General features: G+C 36.5%; 1 protein-coding gene across 1 annotated transcript in view; it reads left to right on the top strand.

The window, feature by feature from the left end:
* Positions 1 to 11,599, top strand: part of ptgir (prostaglandin I2 receptor) — a 36,692-nt gene extending 25,093 nt beyond the window's left edge. Inside the window, exon 3 of the mRNA XM_084125431.1 lies at positions 9,777 to 11,599. Within this exon, the coding sequence (XP_083981557.1) occupies positions 9,777 to 10,055 (279 nt within the window). The 3' untranslated portion in view covers positions 10,056 to 11,599. The remainder of the gene's footprint in view (positions 1 to 9,776) is intronic.
* Positions 11,600 to 15,720: the final 4,121 nt, after the last annotated feature.

Below are 15,720 nucleotides of genomic sequence, written 5' to 3'. Positions count from 1 at the left end.
ATCTGTTTTGTGGAGATCATTCACTGTGTGGTTTTCTCGTTAGAGAGATGCATGTTCATTTCCAGTCTCTTTTTCTAATATTAGTTTCATAGTTAATTCTTCAAGATATGTCTAACAATGCCCACACTTTCAGAACAGCTCATTTGCACTTCAAACTTCAAAAGATCATAAAGATGTTTAAAGTAGGTCATACATAAATAAAACAGGAAATAATCTCTTGTGGGAGTTTTTTGTGGCTTGTCTCAGTGAAAAAAGATGATTCATTTAGTATATATTTAAGTACATGAATGTGGTACTTACAAAAAACAGTTTTACTAGTTGCAACTCTTTTAAGGTCACGGCTTATGGGAAGTGATTTCCCATAAGTACAGTCTGTGCACTTCACCATTGTTTTACGCACTGATAAACAGATCTGATGTCGCCACATTCTGCCCTTTCTACATTTGCACACCAAATACCTGAAACTCAAGTAGCGGATAAATAAATAAATAAATATGGTAACAAAACGCCGTAGAGGAGTAAAACGATGCAGCTGTTAACCTCATGGGTCTGAGAGAGGGATTTATTTCTTCTTATTTGATTCTCTCATGTAAGTGATCTTTGTGCTCAGGGTGTTATATTAATAGTTCAACTAAATATGGAAATCCTGTCATCATTTACTCACTCAAGTTACTCAAGTTATATTGCAGATTATAATGTTACAATACAAAACATTTCTATTTCAAATAAATGCTGTTCTGTCATGAAAACTTGACAGAGTGTTTGGCAAGGTAATGGATATGACATTGTTGATATGTTTGGTCTAGGCAGAGTTGATCTGCTACACTGCTGCTTGTGTTGGTTATTTCTGCTGCTGCAGAGCAAGTACGGGACTTGCTACTGCCAATACACACACGACACACTGCTGTGAGCAAGTAAGAGGTGCTGCTCTGCTCTACAATATAGCACATTAATTACCTGTAGCAGATCTACAGGTGGAGCTGGGGAAGGAGGAGGGTTTCTGAAACTGCGCTGCAAACTGCTACAGTAAATGCTGACCAAGTATTTGGTATTTGAAAGTTGAGCAGCGAGTTCATTGGCTACTGATACAGCAGGAACCAATCAGCTGTGCCCTATAGAGAATGATGTGATTGCAAGCAAATTAAGTTAAGGACCTATGAGCCTCAGCCATCTAGAGTTTCATGACAACATTTTGTATTTTTTTTACTTTCCATCAAAGAATCAAGGCCTGTAGGGCAAGATGTGTCTATGTCAGGGATCTGCTAATTGACTCACCATGAGTACGGTGGGGAATTTGTAATTTTATGATTGGTCAGTTTGAATGTCTCACATTGGGTTTCAGTCACATGGTCAAGGAAGGAATAAAAGAAGCCTTTTTTCTTTGGCTCTTCTTTTCTCTGGGCTTTTCTTTTCTTCTCTTTCTTTTTGGAGGCTTTGCTTTTGCTCTATGCCTTCCATCTCTCTCTCTCTCTCTCTCTCTCTCTCTTTCTCAGGTAACATTTTACATACATTCTGAGTACAATATGATTTTATCATATCATACATCTATTTTGTAACTATTTCAAGTGTAACCAAATACTGTTATTAAACTATTTTAATTATAAATGATGTGCTAACTAGTTTTGATTCAGGTATTGACAATATAGTCACACTATAGCAATACTCTCCCACATATTTTGCTATTCTTACTGTGCTTATTTCCATCATTGGTTTAAGTAGTAGTGGGTAGTAACAGACAAAATGTTTTAGTTTTACACCATCATACTGATAACATTTCTTTTGTCATTCGGCAATCCACAAGCCTTCTTGTGGACAAAGTAACCATTACTGATTACATATAATTAGCATTTTTACACGCTCCCGTCTTTGGAGAGCATGCTCACATTCGCACAAACACAAATGTCGCTTTGTGTTTGAAAGGTTTGGGTGGGTAATCCAAAGGACACGTCAACATCACAGTCCAACTGGCGTGTTCTCTCAGACATCAGTCATTGCGTGATTTGTGGCCCACAGTGCTGGAGGACCATATGAGGTCTTAGGGACATGTAGGGGAATGCTATGGGGTGTGTTTGCAGAGGTGTTTTGACAACGAGACATCCAGAGCTGGCAGTACTGGGTGGCAATTTATGTGCTCAAAGACGTGAAAACCTACCGTGACTTGTTTGACACATCAGTGACAGTTTGTTTTATACCATAATCGGTGGATGAAAGGCCAGACAGCAGCCAATGTGCTGATCTATCACGGCACAAATTGCTTTTTACAGTTGATTTTTGGCTCCTTCAGCATCCAGGACAATTTGTACTTCAGTGTTGAGTCTCAACGTGTCTGTGATGATGGAATATAAACGATGGCATCATCACAGCGCTGCAGCTGTGGAACGTGATGAAGATTTCCTGTAAATACAGAACAGTAGCAGTTCTCGCCAGTAATAGAAACTATGCAGGTCTTGTTCTCAGATCTGTTTTTTCACACTCAAAATTGTATAGTGTCATTTTAAGTAGGGATGCACTGATATAAAAATTCTGGCCGATACGGATACAAGACGATGATTATTTTCATGTTATGGCCGAGGGGGGAAAAAGATAAAATAAATATAAATTAAATAAAAAATATTAGTCATTTAAAATTATAAACATTATTAGATTATATTGCAATGTTATTAAATTATTAACAACAATAACAATGTTTAAAGATTAAGACTAACTTATAAGAGAGTATTCACAATAATAAATAAATATATATATATATATACATATATATATATATATATATATATATATACATAAATATATATACATACATATATATATATATATATATATATATATATATATATATATATATATATATATATATATACATATACAGTCAGGTCCATAAATATTGGGACATTGACACAATTCTAATCTTTTTGGCTCTATACACCACCACAATGGATTTAAAATGAAACGACCAAGATGTGCTTTAACTGCAGACTTTCAGCTTTAATTTGAGGGTATTTACATCCAAATCAGGTGAACGGTGTAGGAATTACAACAGTTTGTATATGTGCCACCCACTTTTTAAGGGACCAAAAGTAATGGGACAGATTAACAATCATAAATCAAACTTTTACTTTTTAATACTTGGTTGCAAATCCTTTGCAGTCAATTACAGCCTGAAGTCTGGAACGCATAGACATCACCAGTTGCTGGGTTTCATCCCTGGTGATGCTCTACCAGGCCTCTACTGCAACTGTCTTCAGTTCCTGCTTGTTCTTGGGGCATTTTCCCTTCAGTTTTGTCTTCAGCAAGTGAAATGCATGCTCAGTCGGATTCAGGTCAGGTGATTGACTTGGCCATTGCATAACATTCCACTTCTTTACCTTAAAAAACTCTTTGGTTGCTTTCACAGTATGCTTCGGGTCGTTGTCCATCTGCACTGTGAAGCGCCGTCCAATGAGTTCTGAAGCATTTGGTCACAACATGCTTTTCTTCACAACATTTGGCCAGATCAAGAACACTCTCCAGGAGGTAGGTGTATGTGTGTCAAAGTCAAAAATCAAGAGAAGACTTCACCAGAGTGAATACAGAGGGTTCACCAGATGTAAACCACTGGTGAGCCTCAAAAACAGGAAGGCCAGATAAGAGTTTGCCAAACAACATCTAAAAAAGCCTTCACAGTTCTGGAACAACATCCTATGGACAGATGAGACAAAGATCAACTTGTACCAGAGTGATGGGAAGTGAAGAGTATGGAGAAGGAAAGGAACTGCTCATGATCCAAAGCATACCACCTCATCAGTGAAGTATGGTGGTGGTAGTGTCATGGCGTGGGCATGTATGGCTGCCAATGGAACTGGTTCTCTTGTATTTATTGATGATGTGACTGCTGACAAAAGCCGCAGGATGAATTCTCAATTGTTTCGGGCAATATTATCTGCTCATATTCAGCCAAATGCTTCAGAACTCATTGGACGGCGCTTCACAGTGCAGATGGACAATGACCCGAAGCATACTGCAAAAGCAACCAAAGAGTTTTTTAAGGTAAAGAAGTGGAATGTTATGCAATGGCCAAGTCAATCACCTGACCTGAATCCGACTGAGCATGCATTTCACTTGCTGAAGACAAAACTGAAGGGAAAATGCCCCAAAAACAAGCAGGAACTGAAGACAGTTGCAGTAGAGGCCTGGCAGAGCATCACCAGGGATGAAACCCAGCAACTGGTGATGTCTATGCGTTCCAGACTTCAGGCTGTAATTGACTGCAAAGGATTTGCAACCAAGTATTAAAAAGTAAAAGTTTGATTTATGAATCTGTCCCATTACTTTTGGTCCCTTAAAAAGTGGGTGGCACATATACAAACTGTTGTAATTCCTACACCGTTCACCTGATTTGGATGTAAATACCCTCAAATTAAAGCTGAAAGTCTGCAGTTAAAGCACATCTTGTTCGTTTCATTTCAAATCCATTGTGGTGGTGTATAGAGCAAAAAAGATTAGAATTGTGTTGATGTCCCAATATTTATGGACCTGACTGTATATATATATATATATATATATACAGTGAGGAAAATAAGTATTTGAACACCCTGCTATTTTGCAAGTTCTCCCACTTGGAAATCATGGAGGGGTCTGAAATTGTCATCGTAGGTGCATGTCCACTGTGAGAGACATAATCTAAAAAAAAAAATCCAGAAATCACAATATATGATTTTTTAACTATTTCTTTGTATGATACAGTTGCAAATAAGTATTTGAACACCTGTCTATCAGCTAGAATTCTGACCCTCAAAGACCTGTTAGTCTGCCTTTAAAATGTCCACCTCCACTCCATTTATTATCCTAAATTAGATGCACCTGTTTGAGGTCGTTAGCTGCATAAAGACACCTGTCCACCCCATACAATCAGTAAGAATCCAACTACTAACATGGCCAAGACCAAAGAGCTGTCCAAAGACACTAGAGACAAAATTGTACACCTCCACAAGGCTGGAAAGGGCTACGGGGAAATTGCCAAGCAGCTTGGTGAAAAAAGGTCCACTGTTGGAGCAATCATTAGAAAATGGAAGAAGCTAAACATGACTGTCAATCTCCCTCGGACTGGGGCTCCATGCAAGATCTCACCTCGTGGGGTCTCAATGATCCTAAGAAAGGTGAGAAATCAGCCCAGAACTACACGGGAGGAGCTGGTCAATGACCTGAAAAGAGCTGGGAGCACTGTTTCCAAGGTTACTGTTGGTAATACACTAAGACGTCATGGTTTGAAATCATGCATGGCACGGAAGGTTCCCCTGCTTAAACCAGCACATGTAAAGGCCCGTCTTAAGTTTGCCCATGACCATTTGGATGATCCAGAGGAGTCATGGGAGAAAGTCATGTGGTCAGATGAGACCAAAATAGAACTTTTTGGTCATAATTCCACTAAACGTGTTTGGAGGAAGAAGAATGATGAGTACCATCCCAAGAACACCATCCCTACTGTGAAGCATGGGGGTGGTAGCATCATGCTCTGGGGGTGTTTTTCTGCACATGGGACAGGGCGACTGCACTGTATTAAGGAGAGGATGACCGGGGCCATGTATTGCGAGATTTTGGGGAACAACCTCCGATACTAAAATACTCCAAACTTTTGACCGATACTACATAAATCATATATACATATGAAGAGTTCAGATGCAAAAGCCTCTAAGTGCCATCTGAAATTTTCTTCTAGAATGACCATTTTTAAAAAGCTTGTATATTTAAGTCAAGTAATTTCACTTAAATGACAATTAATAGGTAATTTGCATTGTACTTAAATATACGAGCTTGATAAAAATGATCATTCTAGAAGAAAATTTCAGATGGCACTTAGAGGCTTTTGCATCTGAACTCTTCATATGTATATACGATTTATGTAGTGTCGGTCAAAAGTTTGGAAACATTACTATTTTTAATGTTTTTGAAAGAAGCCTGCATTTATTTGATCAAAATTAAAGAGAAAAAAAACTATAATATTGTGAGGATATTACAATTTAAAATAATGGTTTTAATTTGAATATACTTTAAAATATAATTTATTCCGGTGATCAAAGCTGAATATTCAGCATCATTACTCCAGTCTTCAGTGTTATGATCCTTCAGAAATCATTCTAATATGCTGATTTATTATCAGTGTTGGAAACAGTTTTGCTGCTTAATATTTTTTAATAACCTGTGATACTTTTTTCAGGTTTCTTTGATGAATAAAAGGTTAAAAAAGAACAGCATTTATTTAAAATAGAAATATTTTGTAACAATATACAATACCGATCAAACGTTTGGGGTCAGTAATTTTTTTTTTTCTTTAAAAAAAAAGAAAGAAATTAATACTTTTATTCAGCAAGGATGTGCTAAATTGAAAAAAGGTGATTTATATTGATATTGTTAGAACATTTTTATATTGCACTATATATATATATATATATATATATATATATATATATATATAGTATATAGTGCATTTCTAGTTAAATGTCATCCCCTTTTTAAATGTATAAGTGTGAAGCTTTGCATAGCCCTGAGTTAAAAGGGGCCTTAACTTGGGGTCATTAAACGTCTTAACTCAGGATTAAGCATGTATGAGTAGTCACAGGTGTTGCCTGAAGCGCTTATCCCATAAGTGCAAATTTGTCCTGACAAAATGCATCCAGTAGTCATTCACAGACACTTGCACCTTTAGGAGATCTGGCTGATATAATGAAGCCCTGAAGCAAGATGTTGTCTCACTAAGAGGAAGGCAGCATTTGGACCACAAATATTGGCTGATTCTTTAGTGTCTCTAATCTTGTTTTTTCTTTTCATCAGCACCAAAGCCACATATGGGAAATTAATTAAATCAATCTTAAAGGGATAGTTCACTTTGAAATTAAATTTTGGTATGTTTTTACGCGGCCGCTTCCTATTGTGTGACGTGTGCGCAGACTGGTGCATAGATATATACAATAGATTCCGCCTTGGCTACTGCAGTTCATTGGAATGACGCGACATCTAGTGTGTATATATCTATGCACCAGTCTGCGCACACGTCACACAATAGGAAGCGCCCGCGCCTTCAGATCACTTGGACGTGGTTGTGTACAAAAGGTAAAAACGATATAAATGCTGTTCGTTTTCTCACACAAACCGCTCGTTTCGTGTCTTAGGCCATCAATGTGTACTTGCGATGGGGAATTGTTTAATTTGGACGATGGGGAATTGTTTTAATTTGGACTCTGTGCATGCTCTTTGAGACAGTGACCATAGACCTGCATTATCTGACTGAGAGACAAGAACGGTTTGATCTAAAAATATCAAAATTGAAACTACTGCGGAAAAAAAGACACCTGGGCAATTCCACGCAAAACTGTCACATCCATAACGCCAACACAATGCTATTGTATTTAGTTGGCGTTATGGATGTGACATTTTTGCGCGGAAATGCCCACCTACATCTTGGATGCCCTTGAGGTAAGCTAAAACATACCAAAATTTAATTTCAAAGTGAACTATCCCTTTAAATCAATCTTTTCTTCTTTGGCAAGAAAGAAAAATTAGCTTTTGTCTTTGTCACAATATGAGATAAATTCGTCCCTGTTGATAGTAATAAGTCGATTATGTCCTGTCAATCATAAGGGGGCAGAAAGAGATGTCAGACAGTCAAAAAGTAATTCAGTGATAAACTCCTACGGCAGAGTTGCAGTTTGCAGCATGAAAAAACAATATGATTTAAATTCAGAATAAATTATACACAGAAAGTGAATAAAGCATCAATACTAGACTAATAAGCACTTTTATTTTCAATAAATCAACTGATCGTTAATTTCAGATTGAAGTAATTGAGTTATAGAGAAATATTATAGAATAAATGTGATTAATTTATTAATTGTATTATTTTGAAAGAAAAAAATTAGATTCAGAATAATAATAAAAACAATATTTGGTAACACATTACAATAAGGTCTCATTTGTTAAAGTAACATGAACTAACAATGAGCAATATATTTGTTACAGTATTTATTAATCTTTGTTAATAAAAATAGTAATTCGTAGTTTGTTCATGTTAGTTCACAGTGCATTAACTAATGTTAATAAATACAACTTTTGATTATAATAATTAGTAATGCTGAAATGAACAAACTAAGATTAATAAATGCTGTATAGAAGTATTGTTCACCTTTAGTTCATGTTAACTAAAGTGTGAAACCTTATTGTAAAGTGTTACCCAATATTTTATTGGGTAATTTAATATTTCAGTTAACAGTGTAATATTGTGTAATTAATGTTTAAAAAATAAAAATAAAGATAACAAGTTTTCATAATGAATGTGTATGTGAGGGGTTTACATTTAGTTTGGGGTAATCTGAATTAACAGTAACTCTCTTTTCTATTTCCAGCATCATGAATGTTGTGCTTGCAGCGAAGGTGTATTTATTAGAAAAGTTGGATGTGAAAATAGATGTAAATTTTATTAAGGAACGAGATCCGAATCCGAAATATGAAAAAACACGTCAAATTTGAGGAAATGGATCACTTTCATAAGCATCGGATGTAAAAAAAAACAAGTTCTGTGCCAAAAGTTAACTTTTTAACATCCTACGCAGCGATTAAATTCATATCTGGTGAAATTGTGGGAAACTGAGCTCTTGAGAACAGAGGAATGGGACGCTCCGCATCTGCTGTGTTTCCTCTCATCTACAGATTGATTGTCAGATTGAGATTCAAACGCTCCAAGCGCTTGCGACACCGAAACAAATATGCCAGCAGTCGTGTATTTGCAAAACACAGCCTTAATCACAAAACTGTTAAATATTTATTGCTGGAAATGTGGAACTGATAATGACACAGTCGTTCAGAGAAGGAAATTCTTCAGGGATGTTGTGCTTCTCCTTGAGGTTTCTGTGAGAACTTGTTTTGTCTTGAAATCATGTCCTTTTGACAGTTCCTGACTGCAGAAACTATGCTGCAAATAATCTTTGCTTTGTCTTGTTTTCAGCATCCACTCCCTGAAATCATATGGTTATTATTATTATACACAGAGTGCTGTCATTGTGTGTTTTTTTTAAAATACAAAATATTTGTAGACTACAATAGTCTGAGACTTTTACCACCTTCAGCAGGGGAAAATAAGGGACACTCCATTTCTCCACATCACATACCATGTGAAACGGAAAGAAATGACTGGTGACAGGTGACGATTGACCACACAAAAATAACATGGTACAGTCAGTGTGTGTCTGTCGGCTATGAAGATGAAATGCAAAAGTCTTTATTTATTTTTTTTGGACGAATTGACACAACTTCATTTGTTGAATTTTAAAACTTAAGTGTCAAACACCATTATGCACACATCACCTATCACCTTTCACCTATAGGCAAATTATAATCCTAGAGAATTGTGACTGTAAATCAATCAATATGTACAGTATATTGTAATGAATTGTCCTGTGACAAGGCTTATTTCTATGGCACATTTAAAAGCTATTTGATTTCTTACAGATTTGACACTTCATTAAATCTAAAAATTGGACTCGGCACTCATTTTACAAGTCCAACATTCACAATTTGTTTTCATCTGATCTGTCAATTTAATCTTTGCCATTTGTGAAATTGGGGTTTCAATTAAATGCTAAAGTGTTCTCAGCTGTTTGGGTGCAAGGATGCAATTACTGTATGTTCCTGTAAAATATGTGACTGTTGGAGGTCTTGCGAGTGTTTTGTTTATCTCCCGCTGTTCTAATCTCTCTCTCTCTCTCTCTCTCTCTCTCTCTCTCTCTCTCTCTCTCTCCTCTACTCAGATCTGTGGCTTTGTGAACGCTATTAGTCCGGTTGGGAATGATCAGCAGAATCTAATGGCTTTCCGCTTCTCTGCATTTAACCCCATCTTGGATCCCTGGATCTTCATCATCTTCCGTAAGGCGGTCTTTAACCACATCCGGGAATTCTTGCACTGCTGCTTCCCCAGAGATGCGGTGAAGACCACAGCTCAAAGCTCTCTGACCTTCCCCCTGGAGGCTGGAAACGTCAAGCAAAGCCCCAGCATCAAGAGCCAGATCTACTGCAGCCTCCCTCAGTGAACGACACCGCGTGCAGTATATGAGATATATCATGACCATGAGACTTGGAAGCCTGGAAGGTCTGACTGAATGTGTCAAGTGGTACTAGAACCAATAACCAAATAGACCTGTCAAAATGTATGACGCTTCATGGTGATGGAGAGGAAATATTTTATATGTGAACTAATGGCCATCGCTAAACAGGCTCTTCCGTGCATGTGGACCACAGAATTTGGGTGACAAAGATGTTGACAAATTAACAGCATGAGAAGGCACAAATAATAACCAATATTCATTTGGGGAACTGGCACTTACCACAAACCACACACATGCAGAAAACAGACTGGCACTTATATGCTTTCCTTTACCAATTATCACCAACCATAGAACATTTGAACCTTTCAAGCTTTTAAAATCGACACACGGAAATTGCAGTGTTAAAGATGTACAGTGTGACTAGAATGTTACAGGAAGTTGTTTAGCAGCAGAAAACCAATCATAAACTAAAAAGAGCTTGTTTCATTAAAATGAATGCGCTTTGTACAGTGACATGTACAGTTTGTAGAGTTTCATTCGTTTGGTCTGTTTTCAGAATCTGAGGAGAGCAGTTAACTAAAACCATAAAGCTATTTCCACAGAAGTTATTAAACACTTTATTCATTATTATTAATTTATTTGTATTCAGATGAGCTCATTAGCCCATGGTTTAGAAATGTACAGTTTAAACAATTTCAGATCCCTAACCAGGAAGGGTAACACAACAGGTTATCAATTTCAGTTGTGAGTACGAACAATGAAACAATGTTTAATGAAAAGATGTTTGGACCGATAAGATTGCACTGTGTACGGGGCTACCCAGCTGCCAAAACTGAAACCAAGCGATCAGGGTTGGGTAAAATCAAATTTTACATGGAAGAGATTTTATCTCTTCGCTTTAACACATCGTCCGGTTAGTACAAGGAGTAAGAGGAAAGGCTTCTGTGTAGTGTAAATACATTTGACCATATAGTATGTTTACAATTCAGCTGATGTAGAAAGTTCAAACTATCTTTAAACAATGCATGTGTACTTTCATACCCGCTCTTGAAGCCACTAATATCACCTTAAATGTTTCATTCAAAAACATGGATATCTGTCTTTAAAATACATTTGCTTTTACCATACATATTGGTCATTGTAAAGAAGCATTTATAGACTGTGTTTGAAGTTATCTGCAGCTAAGACTTGATATTGATATCTAGACAGCAGTCTCATTATATGCTTTGCAGGGTCACTGTCAGGAAATAGTTCATTTCAAGAGGTTACTGCGGAAAATTAAACATTGGGGGGCCAATTTAGGGAGGGAGGGAGGGAGGGGAGGGGGGGGGGGGGGTTATCCCCTTAAATTGGCCCCATCCCCTTTAATTGGCCCCCCAATGTTTAATTTTGTTGTGGCTTTAAATAAATCATATATTACACTGAGGAAAAAAATAATAACCCATGATTATTATTTTGCTTCAGCCCTGTTACACTGACAATGTTTCAGAGTTAAAATGTGTAATAATAGCCTTAGCTTACCTAGCAAATATCAAATATGTACAACACCACATTATTTGCAATGCTTTATGCCAAGAGTAATATTTTTATCTAGGAACAGTTGAACTATTCTAATCACTTGTTTTTTTTAAAGGGATATATTGCAGTGTAATACAAATACAAGAAAATACAAATAATTTAGCAAAATTATTACGTAGTGAAAGCATGACATTTAAAAAAACCTTAATTACAGACTAAACCTAACAAATAATGTGAACAAATTCAATATCTTGTCAAAGGATCACATTTTTCCTGAGAATGACCCTCTGATAGTCTGTATAATGTTCCGGAGGATAAGGAAGCTCAATTAACTAAGCAAACTCTTTGTATAGTCTGTGTAAATTCACGTCCCTACCATGTTCGCTTAAAAGCATGCAGTGTCTGCATGCATGATGTGAATCTGATGCTCTGTCGTGATGTGATATTTTGTGTATTTATGTTTCTTTGCACAGTGTTGTACAGTCGATACTACTTCGTGCACATTGGGTTTGTTCATGCAGTGTTGACTCAAGCTAGAAACAATGGACACTTAGTAAAGAACACAACACCCTGTCCAAACAAACATGTGTCTTTGTCTGTTTCTTCAGGCTGTTATTGGGATAATCATTATAACATTTTATATAAAAACATAGATTGGAGCACATTTTTGAGGTTTATAAAGAAATGTTACGCAACCTCCAATGCAAGCACTTCTTTGGTTTCATATCACAAGAATAATACTGAAAAATACTGAAATATCCAAAACAAACCTGATCTTACATTATTAGCCTAAAATTTTACAGAGATATTGAAGGTATGGTTTTTATTTAAAACAATTAAATAGATGAGGAAAAAATGGATTTAGGAAGAAAGCATAATGTTATCATAAAGTTCAGATCAAACTACTTCCATTCATGTTCTTTCATCCAGTTGAAACTACTTTGTGCAATACATTTGAACATATTTAAGGTAATATAAAGTTGACATGAAACAGATGTTATGACCAACACTACCATATTGTGACATATTTTAAGTGGAATGGCTTATCGAACAAAAAAAAACTTTAGTCCTTGATTTTATCCATCGTTTTTATCCATCGTGGAAAGTGGGAGTTGAATACCAGAATTGGCTTAACTGTGGCATGGCTTCACAAACGCCATAAGGTGTGAGGGCAAAAGATTTCCACACCTGGCTTAAGTTGGTCACACAGATTCGCCGTGTTGAAAGCTGTTTGGTTAGAAAGTGACTTCTGTGGGACCAGTGCTTCATTATTGACAATAGACAGTGATCTGTGACAGTGGACCATTTTGATGAAATTTCGCTAATGTGACAACATCTATAAGATGTCAAGTGAGTCAGGAAGACCAAATGATCCCATAGTGATTAATTACGTACTGTATTACACAGATTAATTGTTAATTAAGTATATGCACAGAATAATTGTTCACAATAACATGAGTAACATGCATTGAGAAGAAAATAGTGTCACTTTTGATATCATGCCGGCTTTAACGTAAACCCTACTGATAAGCTTAAATTAAAGGTGCTCTAAGCGATGTCACGCGTTTTTAGGACAATTTTTTTTGTCACATCCAGCAAACATCTCCTCACTATCCGCTAGCTGCCTGTCCCCTGAACACACTGTAAAAAAACGCGGTCTCTGTAGACAGCCCAGGCTCCACAAACGGCAACAAAAACAAACTGGCCCAGCCTGGACCACGAAACATAACAAACAGTGTTCCAGCCAATAACCGACAAGAATGATTTGTGGGTGGGGGTTGGGGGGTTAGTGCGCGTGCACATGAAGGGGGGTGTGGGGAGTGGAGGAGAGAGAAGCATGAAGAGGGAAGTTAGCTAGAGGAGAGATGTCCTAACAACGACTAACGTTAAAATGGTATATTCTTGAGAATTTTGATATGGCCGACAGTGGCGGAGCCAGGATTTTTTCATAGGGGTGGCCAGGCAAGGGCCAGCAACCAGTCTGGGGTGGCACAGAAATCTTAATTATTTTATCATAAAAATAATTTGACTAATGTATTGGACTGTTTTAGTGCCTACAACTGAATAAAGTTCATTTGTACTTAATTGTAATTGAGATAGTAGTGAATTAGGAATCATGGAATACTGAGTGAACTTTATATTTTTTTATTATTACCCACCATATTAAAATGAATTAAATAGTAATAAAAGGGCACACACTATAGCTAAAGTTCAACTTGCTCTGTTAGCTTGGTTCTGGTTCTCAAAATCTCCAATAGCTTGTTCTACATTGTTGCATCTTCATGATGAGATAACATGCAGATAATACTGTAGTCCAAAGATTATTCAACCTTCAATGAGTTTTATATAATCAGTGAACTCTTCAACCAATTCTGAGTTTGTCAAAAAAAAGTTTAACTTTCTAGTTGTCAAAATAAATAATTGCAACAGTTCTATCATACCTAAATTAAAAAGGAAAACAAAAGTTCTCTTTTGAATCCCCATGTGCAAGAATGTGAACAAGGCGGAAGTCAACAGCACATAATGTAAAATGTTATGTTTTTCATAATGTAATGTTGCCAGAATGTAAAATTAGTTATTTTATGGATTTAAAAATTATCCATTGTTGTTTGTCCTTTACAAATTAACGCAAAATGAATGCCTATCGTCTAGTACAAATGCACAGTGCTCACATTTATTTGAACATTAAAATTTTGTGCCTTATATTGTGATCTCACATAGCAGAATATTTTAATCCAGACACATGTGACGCATATATAACAAATACATGCATGCAGTTTTGACAGCTTTAATCGCCTTTTTGATTCTTACATGAGTTAATTGACGACAGAACTACGGCTACAGCACGCCGCATTTGCGCGTGATGTGCGTACCGCAAGCACAGTACAACGGCTGTCAGCCGTATGACAGGAAAGTTAGTTAGTTTTACTGACATTTGGCCTGACAACATCTCATCTTACCGAAGATAGCCAACTGAATAAGGACAACGCGCTTTTCTCAGCATCTGACAGAAGTGTCACAAGCTTTCACACACATCTTCTAAAATAAAAGTAGCATCAGAAAAAAAAGAGAATTACGTTTGTTGTTGACTGCACTATTCGACTTACTCAAAAGGCTTGAAAATCAAATAAAGGATCAGCCAGAACAAATTAAGAAGTTGGTAAGTTCAAGCAGTTGCATTTTTCACACAATTTGTCTTGTATGTATTATATTTTTGTGTATACTCTGTTATTGTTTTGTGTGTTTTAAAAAGGTAATCTATTTTGGAATTCTTGGTGGGTTTTCCACTAAATAAGCTGTGTGGTGTATCCTGGGAAAGCTTTTGTTGAACTTATGTCAGTAAGTTGATTTTATATATAGGGGGAGACCGGGGACAGTTGTAACAGGGGATGGTTGCAACATGTCATTTTTCTCCAATCAGAAACAAGCTAGAGTAATGACACTCATACTGAACATGCACAGTTAGACCCTCCCCCCACCAAAAAGACAGTAGGCATATTCAACATCTGCTGCTGCATTTATTGAACAAAACTTGTTTTGGAGGTATGAAAGTAAATTTTTTCATGAGATATATTTTTGTCATACTGTCCTGAAATTTTGTATGAATTAATCAAAACCTACTTAGTTTGAATTATTGTTTTGTTGACTTCTAAGTGACATGGTTAACATGTGTCAAAGTCAGTGTGTCTAGCAGGAATATGATGTTCTGTCATGGCTGATAGGGTTGGGGACGGTTGCAACAAGTTATAAATTGCATGTTTAATAAAACTGTTGCATTGCAAATTGTTCAATTCTTCCTGTTTGACAACGAAATATGGAGAGATTGAATAGCATCTGTAACACCTGCACACTGAATCTATGTAGGACTATGTTCTACACATAAACAAACAAAACTCAATAACTGTTATTTGATAAATATGACTAAATAAATAAATTATAGGCTACAATAATATTATTTAAATAAATAATACAATAATATTATAGTAGGCCTAAAACAGTTAATATTTTCAAAATTCTATGCTCATTGAGACAAAAAGCTAAAGTTAATTAGAGAAATTTAAGGTATTTTTAACGTGTTGCAACCGTCCCTGGGTTGTGTTGCAACTGTCCCCTGGGTCGGGGTCAGTTGCAA

This window comes from Abramis brama (assembly GCF_963993115.1).
Source record: "Abramis brama genome assembly, chromosome: 10".
In the NCBI taxonomy this organism is placed as follows: domain Eukaryota; kingdom Metazoa; phylum Chordata; class Actinopteri; order Cypriniformes; family Leuciscidae; genus Abramis; species Abramis brama.
The sequence above is the reverse complement of the archived record's forward strand: the minus strand, read 5'-3'. Positions and strand labels throughout refer to the sequence as shown.